This window comes from Rhinoderma darwinii, chromosome 4, assembly GCF_050947455.1.
Source record: "Rhinoderma darwinii isolate aRhiDar2 chromosome 4, aRhiDar2.hap1, whole genome shotgun sequence".
In the NCBI taxonomy this organism is placed as follows: domain Eukaryota; kingdom Metazoa; phylum Chordata; class Amphibia; order Anura; family Rhinodermatidae; genus Rhinoderma; species Rhinoderma darwinii.
The window spans coordinates 83,677,892-83,697,814 of NC_134690.1; the positions used below are offsets into that span (position 1 = coordinate 83,677,892).

General features: G+C 46.3%; 1 protein-coding gene across 1 annotated transcript in view; it reads left to right on the forward strand.

The window, feature by feature from the left end:
• Positions 1 to 19,923, forward strand: part of LOC142760759 (vesicle-associated membrane protein 1-like) — a 79,395-nt gene that overhangs the window by 25,196 nt on the left and 34,276 nt on the right. The window contains exon 2 of the mRNA XM_075863937.1: positions 10,892 to 10,961. Coding sequence (XP_075720052.1) covers positions 10,892 to 10,961 — 70 coding nt within the window. The remainder of the gene's footprint in view (positions 1 to 10,891; positions 10,962 to 19,923) is intronic.

Genomic DNA, 19,923 nt, shown 5'->3' on the forward strand with positions numbered 1-19,923 from the left:
GGACCTAGCACAAACCTCACAAGCGGCGACGTAGGCCTTAACGTCTTTAGGCAACCCAGGCCACCAATAGTTTCTGGCAATGAGGTGCTTGGTACCCAGGATGCCTGGATGACCAAATAGTGCAGAGTCATGATTTTCCCTAAGTACCCTTAGCCAGAATTGCAGGGGAACAAACAGCTTGTTCCCAGGAAGGTTCCCGGGAGCTGAACCTTGATCAGCAGCAATTTCAGAGACTAAATCAGAATCAATAGAGGAAATGATTATACCTGGAGGAAAAATGCAAGCAGGATCTTCCTCCGAAGGAGGGCTGGCCATGAAGCTACGCGACAGTGCATCACCCTTAATATTTTTAGACCCAGCCCTATAGGTAACCCAAAAATTGAATCTGGTAAAAACTAACGCCCATCGAGCTTGTCTCGGGTTTAGCCTCCGGGCCGATTCTAGGAAAACTAGATTCTTGTGGTCGGTAAGGACCGTTACCTGGTGCCTAGCCCCCTCCAGGAAGTGGCGCCACTCTTCAAATGCCCATTTAATGGCTAAGAGTTTGCGGTTGCCAATATCATAGTTACTCTCAGTGGGCGAAAACTTCCTGGAGAAGTAGGCACAGGGACGGAGATGGGTGAGGGACCTGGTACCCTGGGACAAGACAGCCCCCACTCCCACCTCGGACGCGTCAACCTCCACGATAAATGGCTCCATTTGGTTGGGCTGAACCAACATCGGGGCCAAAATAAAGCACTTCTTAAGGGCCTCAAAAGCCTGGACAGCCTCAGGAGGCCAGTGGAGGAGATCAGCACCCTTGCGAGTGAGGTCCGTAAGAGGCTTAGCGATGACCGAGAACTTAGCAATAAATCTCCTGTAATAATTAGCGAACCCCAAGAAGCACTGTAACGCCTTCAGGGAGGCAGGTTGGACCCATTCCGCCACAGCCTGGACCTTGGCGGGGTCCATGCGGAATTCATGAGGTGTAAGGATTTGACCCAAAAATGGTATCTCCTGCACCCCAAACACACATTTTTCGGTCTTCGCAAACAGTTTGTTTTCCCGAAGGACCTGGAGCACCTTCCTGACATGCTCAATGTGGGAGGACCAGTCCTTGGAAAACACAAGTATGTCATCAAGGTACACTACAAGAAATACCCCCAGGTAATCTCTTAAAATCTCATTTATGAAATTCCGGAAGACCGCGGGAGCATTACACAACCCAAAGGGCATGACGAGGTATTCGAAATGACCTTCGGGCGTGTTCAACGCAGTCTTCCACTCATCCCCCTCTTTGATGCGGATAAGGTTATACGCCCCCCGTAGATCCAACTTAGAGAACCATTGGGCCCCCTGAACCTGATTAAAGAGATCAGGAATCAAAGGAAGGGGATACTGGTTCCTTACAGTGACCTTATTCAAGTTACGGTAGTCAATTCATGGCCTAAGACCACCATCCTTCTTCCCTACGAAGAAGAAGCCAGGACCTACCGGTATAGGTGGTATAGGGGTAAATGTAACCCTTGGCCAGGCATTCCTGGATATACTCTCTCATGGCTTCACGTTCGGGACAAGAGAGATTAAATATCCTACCCTTAGGGAGATTAGCTCCTGGTACCAAATCGATAGCGCAATCGTATTCTCTATGAGGAGGTAACACTTCGGAGGCCTCCTTAGAGAAAACATCAGCGAAGTCCTGAACAAACTCGGGTAGCGTGTTCACCTCCTCAGGGGGAGAAATAGAATTAACAGAAAAACATGACGTCAAGCATTCATTACCCCATTTGGTAAGATCCCCAGTATTCCAGTCAAACGTGGGATTATGCAACTGCAACCAGGGAAGGCCTAAAACCAAATCAGACGATAATCCCTGCATCAACAGTACAGAGCACTGCTCCAAATGCATGGAGTCAACAAGGAGTTCAAAAACAGGGGTATGCTGTGTAAAATAACCATTAGCAAGAGGAGTGGAGTCGATACCCACTACCGGGACAGGTTTAGGCAAATCAATCAAAGGCATAGCTAGAGGCATAGAAATTTCCACAGACAGGATATTAGCAGACGACCCTGAATCCACGAAGGCACTGCCGGTAGCAGACCTACCACCAAAAGAGACCTGAAAGGAAAGCAAGATTTAATTACGTTTCATATTTACGGGAAATACCTGTGCGCCCAAGTAACCTCCCCGATGATCACTTAGGCGCGGAAGTTTTCCGGCTGCTTATTCTTACGCCTAGGACAGGTGTTCACTTGATGCTTGTCATCCCCACAATAGAAGCAGAGACCATTCTTCCTGCGGAACTCCCTACGTTGTTGGGGGGACACGGAGGCCCCGAGTTGCATGGGTACCTCCGAGTCTTCCGTGGAAGAACGAAGCAACGGAACCTCGGGAGGCATCATGGAGGAGTCAGAGGAGAAAACGCATAAACGTTCACGTTGTCGTTCCCTGAGACGTCGGTCAAGTCGTACCGCTAAAGCCATAACCTGGTCTAGGGAGTCAGAAGAGGGATAGCTAACTAGCAGGTTTTTCAGGGCGTTCGACAGACCCAACCTAAACTGGCACCTTAAGGCAGGGTCATTCCACCGAGAAGCTACGCACCACTTCCTAAAGTCAGAGCAATACTCCTCAACAGGTCGCTTACCCTGACGTATGGTCACCAGCTGACTCTCGGCAAAGGCAGTCCTGTCAGTCTCGTCATAAATGAGTCCGAGAGCAGAAAAGAAAAGATCAACGGAGAAAAGTTCAGGGGCGTCAGGAGCCAAGGAGAAGGCCCATTCTTGGGGCCCTTCCTGGAGCTGGGACATAATTATACCCACCCGCTGGCTCTCAGAACCTGAGGAGTGGGGTTTTAAACGAAAATAGAGCCTACAACTCTCCCGAAAGGAGAGAAAAGTCTTCCGGTCCCCTGAGAACCGGTCAGGCAACTTGAGGTGGGGTTCAAGAGGTGAGGTGAGGGGCACTACCATGGTAGCATCAGGCTGGTTGACCCTCTGAGCCAGGGCCTGGACCTGTAGGGAGAGACCCTGCATTTGCTGAACCAGGGTCTCAAGGGGGTCCATAGTGGTGTGAGGGACCAGGGTAGAGTAGGTATATGGGCTTGTGAATATGTAATGACAGGGATAGGGAAACAGACAAGTGAGCCCTAATCTACCCGCCACTCAGTCCCTGCCTACTTGCAACGACCCGCCCTAGGCGACGGGGTACAACTGGGCGACGGTCCCTACACTCAGGAAGTGCACGACAGACAACCAGACAAGGAAACACAGAACAAAGGGAAACGGGGCAGTTGCCCACGGCAACACCGTGAGCAACAAGAGAAGTAAACGAGCCGAGTCAAACCAGGAGAGTACGAGGTACCAAACGCAGAGCAGGAGAGTAGTGAACAAGCCGAGTCAAACCAGGAGTGTACGAGGTACCAAACGCAGAGCAGAAGAGTAGTCAGTAAGCCAGGGTCATATGAAGCAGGGTCAAATAGTACAGAAGCTGCAGCAGGGCCAGGAAACCAACAGAGAAGATTCACAAGCAAGGAGGAACAGGAAAGGCAGGTATAAATAGACAGAGGGCGGGAGCTAGCTCCGTCTGGCCAGACTGTGATAGGCTCTCCCACTCCTAAGCCTGCCATCCTGAGTGGTGGAAGATGGAGTCAGTCTCACAGACATAGAATCAGGTGCAGACTGATTACCTGTGGGCGTGGATACAGAAGCTGTGCCTGGCAGATCCTTAACACCCAGGTATTTAAATTCCGTTACAACTGGTATCGATACCCCATCATCTTCATTCGGGATAGCAACCGGATCTATTAACATGAGAGCAGATTTTGACCAGTTTATTGTTAATCCTGAATACTTCCCACAGCTTTTAATAAGGGCCATAACTATCGGCAGGGTGTGAGCGTTATCTGCCATAAACAACAGCATATCATCTGCATACAATGTGATACGCTCCTCCACCGCCCCATATCTCAGGCCCTGTGTGTGTGCAGGTTGGCGTACTGCACATGCCAACGGTTCCACTGCTAGAGCGAATAACAACGGCGATAAGGGACAGCCCTGACGCGTCCCCTTAGCCAACGAGAACCGGTCAGAGAACGCGCCATTCGTCCGTATCCTTGTAGTTGGGGCCACGTATAACAGCTTAAACCATTTGACATAATTAGGACCGAAACCCATTCTATCCAGGACTGACCACAGATAACCCCACTCCACACAGTCGAAAGCTTTAGCAGGATCCAATGAACGAATGGCTCTTCCAATAGGGTTATCAGGGGTCACCTGCAAGTTCAGAAACAAGCGCCTCAGGTTCACCGCCGTCGATTTAGACGGCATGAAGCCAGACTGGTCTCCATGCACCACCCCAGCCACTACTCTAGAGAGCCGCAGTGCCAAAACTTTCGCCAGAATTTTAATATCTGCCATCAACAGGGACACTGGCCTATAGGATTCTGGCAGCTGAATATCCTTTCCCTCCTTAGGCAGAACCACTTTGGTGGCCTCATACATGGAATCCGGAAGTCGCCCCCTATCAAAACTTTCAATCAGAGTAGTCAATAATTGAGGAGCAAGCTCCTCCCCATATTCCTTAAAGACTTCAACTGGGAGGCCATCCGGCCCTGGAGCCTTGTCGTTCGCCAGTGTCCCTATTTCTTCTTGAAGCTCCTCCAGAGAGATAGGCTCCTCCAACAATGTTCCCTCCTCCCTCCCCAATCTGGGAAGGCGAACCTCCCCTAGATACTCCTCTAGCTGTTGCAGTGTGTACCCTGCTTTATAGACATAGAGAGTAGAGTAAAACTTCCTAAATACCTGTAAGATCCTCCCCGTATCAGTCTCCTGCCTACCCCATCCCCCCTGATAGTATGTATATAATTATTCTCCCTTCTTATTGTACCTTCTTATTGTCGATCAGTATCAACCAAAATGCATTACATTTCCAGCACCCCTGACCTCGTCCTGTCCGTCCCTCAATCTCCACCTTTAGTAACATAGGAGAATGGTCCGACAATGCTCTCTGTAAATACTCTATCTGTGCAATAAAGTGTACCGCTGTAGGAGAGCATAATATTAAATCTATTCTGGAAAGAGACTGATACATGGAGGAAGCACATGGGTACTAACACAATTCCGGATGTTTATCTCTCCATATATCCCGCCAACCTATCTCAGTAATAAGCCTTCCAAACGCTGTTATCCCTCCCCTGGTACTGCCATCCCCCCTTTGAAATTTATCTGATTCAGCATGCATCACTGCGTTAAAATCCCCCATCAAAATAAGTGGTACCTCCAGGAATTTAGACAATTCTTCCACAATTTTTCTAATACACACACTGGAAAATGGAGGGGGGGGGGGGGACATAGAGCATCACCAGTACGCATTCCCAATTATATAAGGAACAATGTACTCCCACATACCGCCCCTCTCCATCAATAAAGGAAGAATGACAAATAAACAGTACCACCCTATGTATGAGAAGACTCACCCCCCTGGAGTAAGTGGTGTGATACGAATGAAAACAATGTCCTATCCAGGCCCTGTGCAGCAAGGACACCGAGTCCCTAGTCATATGCGTTTCCTGCAACCCAACCACCCGCGCATCCGGTTGTCTAATAAATTAAAAAATAGCATGACGTTACCAGGATTCACGCAGTCCCCGAACATTCCAGGACAAACAGTTAAGTGATCCCATCAAACCCCAAGATAAACCAATACATCCTACCCAGCATCATGAGTTGTGTAAATCTGGCCGGCTAAAGTGAACTCCCCCCATCCCACCCCCTCCCAATCCCCGGTAGTAAACCCAATAAACCTACCCCACCAAAAGGGTCAGGGCAACAGACAGTGTCTGTCTTAACCCACGTCTGCGAGCATCGGCAGGCAATTACTGCAAACCTCAGAAACATTGATCACATACCAGAGATATACAAAGCCATACTCATCTGACTGTTACTCCCACTGCCCTGTACGAATAGTCATCCATCCCTTCAACACATTATAAACATATAACAACCAAAAAAAACTCCTCCCCCAGTTCTTGGTAATCACTGCATGTTGTTCTCCAAAGGATACCAGGAAGTTCAGAAATAAAGCCCAACTAGAAATCATCAAGTTGTGCCAGTTATGCAGAAGTCCGAAACTCCCGCCACAGTCCCGCAGCGCCGACGTCTTCATCCAAGCCCGGGTACGCTGGGATCAACGCCCAGTCTCCTCTTCCTCATGTCGAGTTTCATTGCTGTCTAGTCATCGGACCGCCTCTCTAGGCGTCTCAAAAAAGGAAGTAGTTCCTAGGGCTACCACCCTAAGTCTGGCCGGATTCATCATAGAATACTGAACTTGCAATGCCTGAAGGTGTTTCTTTATATCCAGAAATTTCGACCTTTTCCGTTGCACTTCGATTGAAAAATCAGGAAAGAAGGATATTCTCACCCCATTAAAGGAAATATCTTGACGTTCTCTCGCTTTCCGCAAAATCTTATCTCTGTCCTTATAGTGTAGGATCTTTATGAGGACTGGTCACGGCGGTCACCCCAGAGGGCCAGGTCTGGTCGGCACTCTGTGAGCCCTCTCCACTGCAAATAGAGGGGTCAATTCCTCTCTGCCAAACGTGTCAATCAGCCATTTTTCAAAAAAGTCATCAGGGTTTGTGCCCTTCACTTTTTCTTGCACCCCCACTAGGCAGACATTGTTACGTTGCAGCCGATTTTCCATATCGTCCGCCTTCGCTTGTAAGGCAGCCACAGCCTGAGAGTGTGATTGTACATCAAGCCGAAAGGCAGGAATAGCATCTTCCATGACTGACACTCTCCCCTCAATAGCTGTGGTGCGCTCCGCCACTTTCTGCAGGTCATTTCTCAGCAACAAAATTTCCTCTTTCAAACCCCCCCATCTGGCAGGTTAGTGTAGTGAGGACCTCTGAATTCTGTTTGACTGACGGCAAAATGTCTGTTAAGGAGGGTTCCCCCTTCCTAGCGCTCATCCCTCCCGCCAGTACCTGGCTGACCCAGCGTGGTCCCGCTCACCTCCTCCCCACTCCCCATGTTTCCTCCAGTACAGAGTATCGAGACTCGTATGAGGAGCCGCCAGCAGCCTGTTCTCCAGCCGACCGAGATGTCAGTGTAGCCGAGCCTCCCGCTCTAGGCGTACCGGCGAACCGCTCTAGCTTATCGGCTGCATCCTGGCGGAGGCCTATGTTCCGGCTGTCTTACTCATCGGCGCCATCTTGGGAATCAGACCTGGGACTCGGCGGCGGCATCCTCTGCTTCTTCGAGCGGGTCATCGTGGCAGGGCACTCCAGCACAACCATCTGCAGTGTCAGACTGTACCTGGGAAGAGATTTTCCCGGATTCAACGGGACATATAGGTATGCTCAGGATGAGCACAGCAGGAGCTCCAGCCACACACGTCTGCTCACATTCGCCGCTAGGCCACACCCCTAACATGCTGGCTTCTGGCAACCACCACTAGGGGGAGCTATGAAGCTTACTTCATACAGTGTTATTGAGGTGTGTGTGTGTGTGTATAAAAGTATGCAGTTATCTCCTAAGCTCCCTCTAGTGGTGGCAGCAGGTAGCCTGCATGTTGTCTTTTAAATTTATGTCTATGCAGGGGATTTGAAGCTCTGTATCCATTAATTTAAAACTCCTACTACTATGACGATTCATTAAGAAATTAATTAGCACAAAATATTTCTTATTTAGATTTACTTAAATGTATATCTTACCTTTTGCAGAATTTCAAATAGTCTGAACATTTGACTCCCCATAGTTTATCATCTCCACGTTTTGAAAGCCATATCGTTTTAATTTTTTCGTCAAAGTAGTCATATAAGGGCTTGTTTTTTGTGGGACAGGCCGTATTGTGTAACTTTTATTAAAAAATGTTTGGGGGGGATAGGAAAAGAGCATTGCTTTTGGAGCAAGGATTTTGCTCGGTAGTAGTATCTCTGTTTATAATGTGGGGGTACATGAGCATTATAAATTACATGTTAACTTTATTCTGCGGGTCAGTACGATTCCGGCAATACCTAATTTATAGAACTTTTTGATGTTTTACAACTTTTTGCACAATAAAGTTACTTTTGTAAAAATAATGTATTTTTTCTGTCGCCATGTTGTGAGAACCATAACGTCAATGGAGCTGTATGAGGGCTTGTTTTTTGCAAGACAATCTATAGTTTTTATAGGTACAATTTTTGGATACATGCGACTTTTTGATCACTTTTTATTCCAATTTTTGTAGGGCGAAGTGACCAAAAACCAGAAATTTTGGCATTGTTTTTTACGTGTTTTCTTTTTACGCCGTTCATCATGTAGAATAAATAACAATATTTTTATAGTTCAGGCCGTTACGATCACCAAATATGTATGGGTTATTTATTATTTTCAATAATAAAGGACTTGGTAAGGGAAAAAGGCCGATTGTGTTTTATTTTATTACTTGAAACGTGGTGACTTGATGATCCAACTGTATGATTTTTTTTTTCTAATACATTGCACTACCCATGTAGTGCTATGTATTAAATCTGTCAGTCGTTCACTGACAGAAAGCCAATTAGGCTTTGCCTCCGAGCGGTTCCTAATCGGCTTCCGTAATGGCAGAGCAGGAGGCCATTGATAGGCCTCCTGTTGCCATAGTAGCAGTGGACAGCCCTGCGAACGCATGGCAGGGCTGCCGATCTGCTACCAAACTCTAAGATGCAGCGATTGATTTTGATCGCTGCATCAAAGGGGTTAATGGTAAGGATCGGAGCTAGCTCCATTTCCTGAAGTTACAGTTGGATGTCAGCTGTAACATACAGATGACATACACCGCTGATGGCACTGGGTCATCTCCTGAGCCGGCACCATCTTGCCGTCAGCTACGGAAGCCTTTTAGGCCCCGCCCCTGGGCAGTGCCTGGAAGGCATCCGTACTAGGCAGACCTGGAGTATTAGGCCTCCGTTTTCCATTGCAGCCACCGGCACCCCGGCAATTTCATTGCTGGGGTGCCGATTAGCTGCAAACCGCTTACATGCAGCGATCGCTTTTTACCGCTGCATCTAAGGGGTTAATGGCGGGGATCAAAGCTAACTTCGGTCCCCGCCATTACAGCAGGGTATCAGCTGTAACATGCAGCTGACACCCGGGGATGGTGGCACCTTCTGAGCTTGTGTCCACCATTTGTCATATGGATACGGCAAAATGTGGGAAGCACTGGCTTTCCATGACGTATCTATATGACAAATGTTGGGAAGGGGTTAAAGAGGACCTGTCACCAGGTCATATAAGTTGAACTAGTTATGTGACCGGAATAACAATCTCTTCCTGATTCCAGTGTTTTTATTTTTTTCCTGGATCCCCCCCCCCCCCATTCCAGAGATATGGCCCACTGCTGTGTTGACTCCCTGTATGCTCATTTGCTGTAGTTAGCCAACAGGGTATGAACTACCCTCGAGCTGCCTCGCACTGATTGGTCAGCATCAGAGACAGAGTACCTAGCTCCACCCTGTTGGCTAACTACAGAAAATTTGCATATAGGGAGCCAAAATAACAGTGAGCCATATCCCAGGAAAAGGAGGGGGGAGGGTCTGGGAAGAAAAAAAAAAAGCGCTGGATTCAGGAAGACAGCGCTATTCAGGTCAGTTAACCAGTTCAACTTATTTGACCTAGGGACAGGTTCTCTTTAAACGAGCTTATAAAAAATCTATTTCTCTGTCAGCCTTTTTCTGGGTGATAACTAATTGTCTATAGCTTTATAATTCATTTTACCACAATACTGCAACCAACTACCATGCCAACCATCATTGGCCTTCTTAAAGGGAAGGTGTCATGAATTTCTTTTTTTTTTCTTTTTTTTTTTATCATATTGCTTTTAATATGATATTAACATACATTTTATTTATTTGTGTTCTTGTGTTCTACTTTTTACTTTGTACTTACTTTTACTTCTCTATGGGGGCTGCCATTTTTTTTTCAGCTCTGTATGTGTCGATTAACGACACATACAGAGATGGAATACGGCACATACAACCCCATAGAAAATGCGAACGGGAGCCGTTCCATTCTCTGCAGCGTATGCCGTCTGAGTGGGAACGGCGCATGCGCCGCTCCCGCACAGACCAAAACGAAGCTCGTTCGCAGAGCGAAATCCGGCGCCATTTTCATGTGGACCGGAAGCCGCTGCCGGACAGTAAGATGACAACTTCCGGCCGTGGCTTCCAGCCATATGTTCAAGGAAGCGAATTCGCAAGAAATAGGAGTGGAGGCGGCAACAGCGGCAGGAGCAGGTAATTTATGTTCGTGTATGTGATGTGTGTATTATGTTCGTGTATGTTCGTGTATGTTCGTGTTATACTGTCTGCTGAGCACTGTATCTAATCCTCCTACACTGTGCAGTCGCTTAGAAAATGGCAGCACACAGTGTAGGAGGTTTGAAGATTCCAACCCCTCCTTCTCCTGGCACTAGCCAGAATAAGGGAGGGGAGATTGTGTGAGGACACTAGAGAGAGTGTGACTACCCCAAATTTGCAGCATAAAGTAATGAAGTTGCTTTACCACATTGACCATGCTGCAATTCTGGGAACTGCTCCCTCTAGTGGCCAGCACATGGAAATGTTATAAATTAGAATCTAATTTATAATATTTCCTGACTTCTGAAAAAATTAAAAAAATTAAAACAATGTGTAATCACTTAAATAATAATTGTTTAACTAAAAAAAAAAAATATTCTACCTTTAAAGGGTATTTAGATTTGTAACCAGTGTTGGAACAGTTATAATAGACATTGGAGAACAAAAACCTTTGTAATCTTATTGAATATAATGAAAGATAGAGACGCTGGGCTTTGCACGATTATTAATGATCGTAATAATAACAAGTATTCAATTAATTATTAACAGTCTAGTAATATGTAACCATGTTCTCCTTTTCTGGTGTTTAGGTCAGGCTCAGGAGGTATGCCCCAAAGTAGCAGTCGCAAACTCCTTCAGACACAGGCCCAAGTCGATGAGGTAAGTACTAGTGTCTTAAAGGCCTTTTACACCGGCCGACTCTCTAATTATGTCCGTAATTGACGGACGTATTTCGGCCGCAAGTACCGGACCGAACACAGTGCAGGGAGCCGGGCACCTAGCAGCATAGTTATGTACGATGCTAGGAGTCCCTGCCTCGCTGCCGGACAACTGTCCCGTACTGTAATCATGTTTGAGCCCGGCTCCCTGTACTGTGTTCGGTCCGGTACTTGCGGCTGAAATACGTCCGTCACTTACGGACGTAATTAGTGTGTGTGCACATACCCTGATGTTACATAAATTTTTTTAGGAATCATCCAATGACATTATCAGAAATATGTTGCAGATTCAGAGTCATTGATATTATAAATGTATTATACGAACACTATTGTTACATGACCCTCATTGTTACCTTTTACTGGTAATTGTAGCTGGAATTCACCTCCATAAGAAATAATTGAGTCTTATTTGACAGTGATGCTTTTATATAATTTTTCCTGTGGGGCTATATATTGTTAACTATGGAAAATTTCCCCCTACAAAAGAAAGTCTAGTTGTTCGGGCAAGTTGTATTTTTAGTGACAAAATATTTCTGTAACATTGTTATTGGCCACTAGGTGTCAGTACAGAAATAACTTATTGATGGCAGTCCTCTATGACAAAAAGGTTCAAAGGCAGACAATCTTTAGACTGGATTCATACATGCAATTTAACACAGGAGTGGATCCAAAAAAAAGGAAAAATATAAATGGAAGACTTCTCCTTTTTTTTAGTCACTCTTCTGTGTGGTTAAAAAAACAAAAACACCACCACAAACTGCTGATTTTGCCATTGAAAACCGTGTTTGGTCAGACATTTCCTCTTCAGTGACCTCTGCAGGTGAGAACTTGGCATCCATTCAGATGTATGATTCAAGTTAGCCAGAGCGGGAGACACTTTTACAGAGTAGCTTTTCATTATGGCTTTTTGGAGGGGGCGTCCCAAGCACAGAACCTGCCTCTATGATGTCCATATGGCCTAATAGAGCATATAAAAAGGTGTTGTCTTGATCATACGTTTTTAGATGCGTGTTTTTTTTTGTTTTGTTTTTTGTTAAATATACAGGGTTGTAAAGGGGTTAATAGACAGAATGTGCACCCCCAAAAAAAAGAAAGCGTACACGTAGCATAACAGTCAAGTAACTTTAGTATTAGGGTGACTTGATTCGGCGCCTGATCACGTGATATAGGTGTGCCTCTATACTGTAATAGATGATTGTGGTGAAGATAACTTAATTCTAAACATAGGACTCAGTTGCAATTAAAATTAAAATATAGAAATAGAGTAGTTCCATTGTGAATGTCTCTGGTCATGCAATGGGACCACTTACCACTAGATGGCAACAAAGTCCCAAAATGTGAACAGCATGCCACTGAAATAAAGCCAAATAACAAGCAAGAAGTTTTTATAAACTCTACTTTGCTATGTGTTAAATGTTTCACTTCATAATAAAAATACGGACATACATTGCTATATTTGCATGTGTTTCTATTTGTTCAGCAATAACTTTACTAGGGGTCTTCTTGTTATTGATGCTTCCATGGGAAAACCTTGGAATTAGCAATTTTGCATAGTCTTAGATACCCTCAAAAATGTATGTACATGTCTGCAAGACAAGCAGGGTCGTCAACCTCCACTACAGTGATTTCTGCACAACTATAAATCAAGGACAGACCAACATTTTTACGTACACATTACAAAATCAAGAGCTAGTGATAGACCTGAGGTACCCCAATCATCCCTGTATATAATCCCCATCATCCCTGTATAAAACCCCATTATCCTGTATATACCAGCCATCATCCCTGTATATACCAGCCATCATCCCTGTATATACCAGCCATCATTCCTGTATATACCAGCCATCATCCCTGTATATACCAGCCATCTTCCCTGTACAGTTAAGTCCAGAATTATTTGGACAGTGACACAATCTTCATGATTTGGGCTCCGCATGCCACCGCATTGGATTTGAAATGAAACAACTGAGATACAATTGAAGTGTAGACTTTCAGGATTAATTCAAGGGGTTGAACAAAAATATCCTGTGAACCATTTAGGAACTGCAACCATTTTTCTACACAGTCTCTTCATTTCAGGGCCTCAAAAGTAATTGGACAAGTTAACATTATCATAAATAAAATGTTTTTTTAAATACTTTACAGAGAATCCTTTGCAGGCAATGACTGCCTGAAGTCTGGAACCCATGGACATCACCAAATGCTGGGTTTCCTCCTTTGTGATGCTTTCCCTTGAAAACAGCTCTGTATTTTCAGACGTTTTTGGTCACTACGTGTGCACATACCCTTAGGTTTTGTCTTCAGCAAGTGAAATGCAGCTCAATCGGGTTGAGATCTGGTGAGTGACTTGGCCATTGCAGAATATTCCACTTCTTTGCCTTAGAAAACTCCTGGGTTGCTTTCGCAGTATGATTTGGGTCATTGTCCATCTGTACTGTGAAGCGACGCCCAATCAACCTTGCTGCATTTGGTTGAATCTGACCCACCTGTCGCTCTTTCACCATCCAGGAGAGGACGTAACATTATTTCTGGACACTTTGATGTGGAGGACTATTTACCGACAGAAACGGGGTAGGAGGACATGTGTCCCAACATTCCTTTCCTCCATATGTGACCAAAAGAACCATTCTAAATTGGGAAACCTTATAAAGGCGGACTGATCTTTATCTGCTGTCAATACAAAAATATTGTTGACAACAATTTGAAACGATGGGAAACAATTAAGTATATGTATGCAGTATTGGCAAATGGGTTCCTCCTATTGTTTATATATCTGTTTATACCTATTTTATTCATACTAGTAAAAGTTAAATTTTAGTACTCCGGATCTATCATTTTTTTCATGCTTCTATCTTCAGTCACATCATCAATAAACACTAGTGACCCAGTGCCTTTGGCAGCCATGCATGCCCATGCCATCCCACTGCCTCCACCATGTTTTACAGAGGATATGGTGCGCTTTGGATCATGAGCTGTTCCAAGCCTTCTCCATACTTTCTTCCTCCCATCATTCTGGTACAGGTTGATCTTAGTTTCATGCTGTTCCAGAACTGGCCGAATTCTTTTCACTCACGAAGTCTTCTCTTTATGGTAGACTTAGATACTGATACACCTACTCAGGGCCAGCCCAAGGGGTGTGCGACATGTACCTTTGCACAGGGCGCATCGCTCCAGCAGGTGGAAGGGGGCGCTGCGCTGGCTCCTTTCCCCTGCTTGTTTTAGAAGCGCCCGGGCCCGGCGACTCAGCAGTTGCCTTTCCGCCCGGGTGCTTCTTCACTCAGTAGCGTCGCTACCGCTGTAGCAGCCATAGCGGCTGCTATTGGCGACATCTGACATGAGGGCAGCAGCGCCACTAGCAGCCGCTGCGGCTGCTACAGCAGTAGCGACAGCACTATAGCAGAGCATGGCGGTATCTAGCTGCTCTGCTATCTACTAGCACCACGTGTGGCCGGGGATTCCGTTCCTGGAGCGCTCTGCTCGATGTCTCTGTCCATATATGGACAGTGACATCAGGGGAAACTCCTGAAGCGGAATCCCCATCCAGAGCGTTGCTGACTCTGTGACCGGGGATTCCACTACAGGAGAAGCCAATGACATCACTGCCCATAAATGGACACAGATGACAGTGACATGAAGCGGAGTGCTCCAGGAGCAGAATCCCCGGCCACACGGGGATTCCGCTCCTTCAGGAAGCTACAGTGGCGCTATCTACAGGAAGGGGGGTGCTATCTACAAGGGGGCTGTGGGCTACTACCTACAAGGGGACTGTGGGCTGTGTGACACTATTAACAAGGGGGCTGTGTGGCTCTACCAACAAGGGGACTGTGGGGCACTACCTGCAAGGGGGCTGTGGGGCACTGCCTAGCAGGACGCTGTGTGGCACTCCCTACCAGGGGGCTGTGTGGCACTACCTACCAGGGGGCTGTGTGGCACTACCTACCAGGGTGCTGTGTGGCACTACCTACCAGGGTGCTGTGTGCCACTACCTATAGGGGACTGTGTGGCAGTAGCGGATCCCCATATGGGCGTTTCGGGCGGTCGCCCGGGGCCCAAGGCTTGCAGGGGGCCCATAGCTTCCCACACCGCACACAAGTGAACCAAAACTCTCCAGGGCTGCTGCTGCCGGCCGCATTCTAGTGATCATCGGTCCCACGTGCTGATAAAGAGGAGGGGGGGAATGTGCAGGGGGAGTCAATTGCGGCCAGGGAACAGGGGCACAGCACATCAGCTGTAGAGAGCAGACTGTCAGAGATTGTGATGGGCAGGTGCTGGAGTCTCCCTGACAGTCTGCTCCTCTGTGCCGCTGTGCACTCTCCCTCCTGTCTAAACCTCCAGCAGCTGCCGGATAACGGCAAAACTGAAACTAGAGGGTGAAGGACCTGTGGTGACGTCACAGTCACATGATTAAGGTCCTGGAGGCTGCCAGAGACAAGCACCGCAGAGGAAGAGGCTGGTAAGTAAGTGTGTGTGTGTGTGTGTGTGTGTGTTAATGTAAGTCTATATAGTGTGTGCTGTGTATATAGTGTCTATAATGTAAGTCTATGTAGTGTGTGTGTGTGTGTCATAATGTAAGTCTATATAGTGTGTGCTGTGTATATAGTGTGTGCTGTGTATATAGTGTGTGCTGTGTTTATAGTGTCTATAATGTAAGTCTATGTAGCGTGTGTGTGTTTATGTGTGTGTGTCATAATGTAAGTCTATATAGTGTGTGCTGTGTATATAGTGTGTGCTGTGTTTATAGTGTCTATAATGTAAGTCTATATAGTGTGTGTGGTTTGAATATATAGTGTTTGGTGTTAGTATGAATTGTATATAGGGTGTTTAATCTCACATTTTTTGTGTGCAAAATAATTTCCCACCCATAGAGCCCTCTGCAGTAAGTCAGATGCTCAGAACCCCCCCCCCCCCCTGCAGTATAATCTCCCCCATGGAGCCCTCAGTAGTTATTATACTGCAGGGGGGGGGGGGGGTCAGAGCGTTTGATTGACTGTTCAGGGTTCTATAGGGGAATAACTCCTTCCCCCCCAGAGCCATAAGGGCGGATTTACACGAACGTGTAATACGTCCGTGCAACGCGCGTGCTTTTCACGTGCGTCGCACGGACCTATGCAAGTATATGGGGCAGTGCAGACTGTCAGTGATTTTTGCGCAGCATGTGTCCGCTGCGTAAAACTGACGTCATGTCCTATATTTCTGCGTTTTTTGCGCATCACGCACCCATTGAAGTTAATGGGTGCGTGAAAATCACGCATGCCACACGGAGGCACCTCCGTGGGACGTGCGTGATTTGCTCAACAGCAGTATAACTATGATTGCAAACAGAAAAGCACCACGTGCTACAAACATACAAACAGAGTGTCATAATGATGGCGGCTGCGCGAAAGGCACGCAGCCGCGCATCATATGGTGATGACACACGGAGCTGTTAAGTGCCTTTTGCGCGCGCAAAATGACGCATTTTTTTCGTGCGCAAAGTGCACACGCTCGTGTAAATCCGCCCTAAGTGTCAGACACTTAGACCCTCCCATAGGGCACTCAGCAGTCAGTCAGATGCACTGGGGAGGGGTGTCTGACTGCTTAAAGGGTAACTAACGAAACTTTTTTTTAAAAATTACATGTCATAGTGACATGTCAAATGTTCTAATCGGTGGGGTCCGGGCACTGAGACCCCACCAATCGCTGAAACAAAGTGGCAGAAGCGCTCAGGTGAGTTCTTTGCCACTTTGTTTCTGATCGTCTTTCCTCTGATAGCCGAGCATGCGGTGTATGGGCACAACAGAAAGTCTATGAGTCCGTACACCGCGCCGAGAAAAGACAGTCAGAAATGAAGTGGAACAGCGCTCACCCGGGCACTCCTGCTGCTTTGTTTTAGTGATCGGTGGTGGTCTCAATGCTGGGACCCCCATCAATCAAAACTTCTGACATATCACTCTCACTATGACACGCCAAAAGTTTTTTAAATGTTTAGTTACCTCTTGGGGACTGAATTTATTGGTTTGAGTTAATGTATGGGCCTGGGTCTTAATTTGCTTAGGGGTCTGGGGTATAAGACAATTTATGGTGTTTATGTCTGAATTTTTATGTTGCTATAGACGCTGAAAATGGCTACAGAATCAAGGGGAAAAGATTTCTCATCAGGAAACTCTGCAGTCATCAGGAGAAGTCGCCATAACGGTCTGTGTCAGATGGAGAAGAAAAGAGAACGACCTATCAGTGAAGACATCTCCTGTGAGTCATTGCATTTATCTGTCACCTCTCCTGACATGTCTGTTATCGGAAATCCTTGTATTCCACATAAAGTCTTTGTGTACCCAGGACTAATAGACAAATGCGTGTTACCATTCCCCTTGTCAGGAGGATGTGTCCCTACACAGTGTGATACTGTCAGCGATGGTTGGAGACTGTCAGTATGTAGGGACACAGCCCTTTGACAAGGGGAATCGTAGCACTCATTTGTCAATGCTCACACAGAAAGGTGGTGTTTAATATAGACATGACGTGGCAGGGCGGTGGTGGAGAAGGGGGCCCAAGCTTGTGGAACAGCCCAGGGCCCATGGTTTACTTAATCCGCCACTGCTGTGTGGCACTACCTACAGGGGGCTGTGTGGCACTCTCTACAGGGGGCTGTTTGGCACTCTCTACAGGGGGATGCGTGGCACTCTCTACAGGGGGCTGAGTGGAGCTATCTACAAGGGGGCTTTGTGGCGCTATCTACAAGGGGGCTGTGTGGCACTATCTACCAGGGGGCTGTGTGGCACTATCTACAAGGGGGCTGTGTGGCACTACCTACAAGGTGGCTGTGTGGCACTCCCTACAAGTGGCTGTGTGGCACTATCTACAGGGGGAATCTATGAGTGGTGGGCTGATGGTCATTTTATTGTGAGTGGGGGACTGATGGTCATTTTACTGTGAGTGGGGGACTGATGGTCATTTTACTGTGAGTGGGGGCTGATGGTCATTTTACTGTGAGTGGGGGGCTGATGGTCATTTTACTGTGAGTGGGGGGCTGATGGTCTTCAAGTGGTTTCCACCTCTGACCTCCAATTAAAATGAATTTGGAGCTTTTTTGCCTGCGCCTTTTGCATTCGCTTCAAAGGCTTAAGAAATAACGCCCAAAAAAAAAAAAAAAATGGGTCAAACAACGCTGTCAATTCCTGAAGGAATTTTAAGGCAGATTTTTTTTGCCTTACAAAAAACACTGAGTGAACATACACTACAAGTTTAGTGCTTGTTTTTAGCCTTTTTCAAAACAATTTTTGGTAAATTTGAGGAAATTGTATTTTTCCAGTGCTGCCTCAAGTCCGAAAAGGTTGGGAAACTCTGTACTAGGCTACAAGATCACGCCGGCTTACGCAAGCATCCCGTTGTGGAGCAGCTCAGTTCGTCGTGGGAACGGGGCATAGGTGAGTACAATTTTTGTTTTTGTATGGGGGCACTGTCTACAAGGGGGAGGTGGGGGGCTGTATGGCACGATTTACAAGGAGGAGGTGGGGGATTATGGCACTGTCTACAGGGAGGCTGTATGGCAAAATCTACAGGGGGCACTATACTGTGTGGGGTCCACTAAGTGGACATTATACTGTGTAGGGGTACTTCAGGGGGCATAATATTGTGGCCACAATTAGAGGTCAAAATACTGTGTCCTTGAAGGGGTTGTAATAATTATATTATTAAATATTATTATTATACTGTATGGGGGCACTAAAGGGGCATTATACTTTTTTTTATGGGGCATTTTTTTAAATGATGGGGATGGGGCGCCGAAAGATCATTTTGCACAGGGCACCGAAAGATCATTTCGCACGGGGCGCCATCTATCCTAAGGCCGACCCTGCACCTACTTCCAGGGGAGTGTTCTTCACTTGGGTAGATGTTGTAAAGGGGTTTTTCTTCACCATGGAAAGGATTCTGCGATCATCCACCACTGTTGTCTTCCATGGACGTCCAGGCCGTTTGGAGTTCACGGGATGACCAGTGCGCTCTTTTTTTTTTTTTTTTTCAAGCATGTACCAAACTGTTGATTTGGCCACTCCTAAAATTTGTGCTATCTCTCTGATGGATTTCTTAATTTTTTTCAACGATGGTCTTTTTCACTGGCATTGAGAGTTCTTTTGACCTCATGTTGTCGGTTCACAGAAATAGCTTCCAAATGCAAATGCCACACCTGGAATCAACTCCAGACCTTTTACCTGCTTAATTGATGATGGATTAATGAGGCCCATGCAGCCCATTAAATAGCTTTTGAGATAATTGTCTAATTACATTGGGTGCCTTGAAAAAGAGGCAGCTACATATTAAAGAGCTGTAATTCCTAAATCGTTCCTCAAATTAGGATGAGTACCCTCAAATTAAAGCTGAGAGTCTGCATTTTAAGCCCATATTGATTATATAACTGTATATTCAATATGTTTTGGTAAACAGCTAAAATGCCAAAACTTGTGTCACTGTCAAAATAATTCTGGACCTAACTGTATATACCAGCCATCATCCCTGTATATTACCAGCCATCATCCCATTATATATTCCCCATCTTCCCTATATATACCAGCCATCATCCCTGTATAGAACCCCATCATCCCTGTATATAACCCCCATCATCCTTGTATATAACCCCCATCATCCTTGTATATAACTCCATCATCCCTGTATATAACCACCATCATCCCTGTATATAACCACCATCATCCCTGTATATAACCACCATCATCCCTGTATATAACCACCATCATTCCTGTATATAACCCCCATCATCTCTGTATGTAGCCCCATTAACCCTGTACACAGGGATGATGGGAGTTATATACAGGAAAGATGGGGCTATATACAGGAACGTTGGGGGGTTATATACAAGGATGATGGCTGGCTGGTATATACAGGGATGATGGGAGTTATATACAGGGACC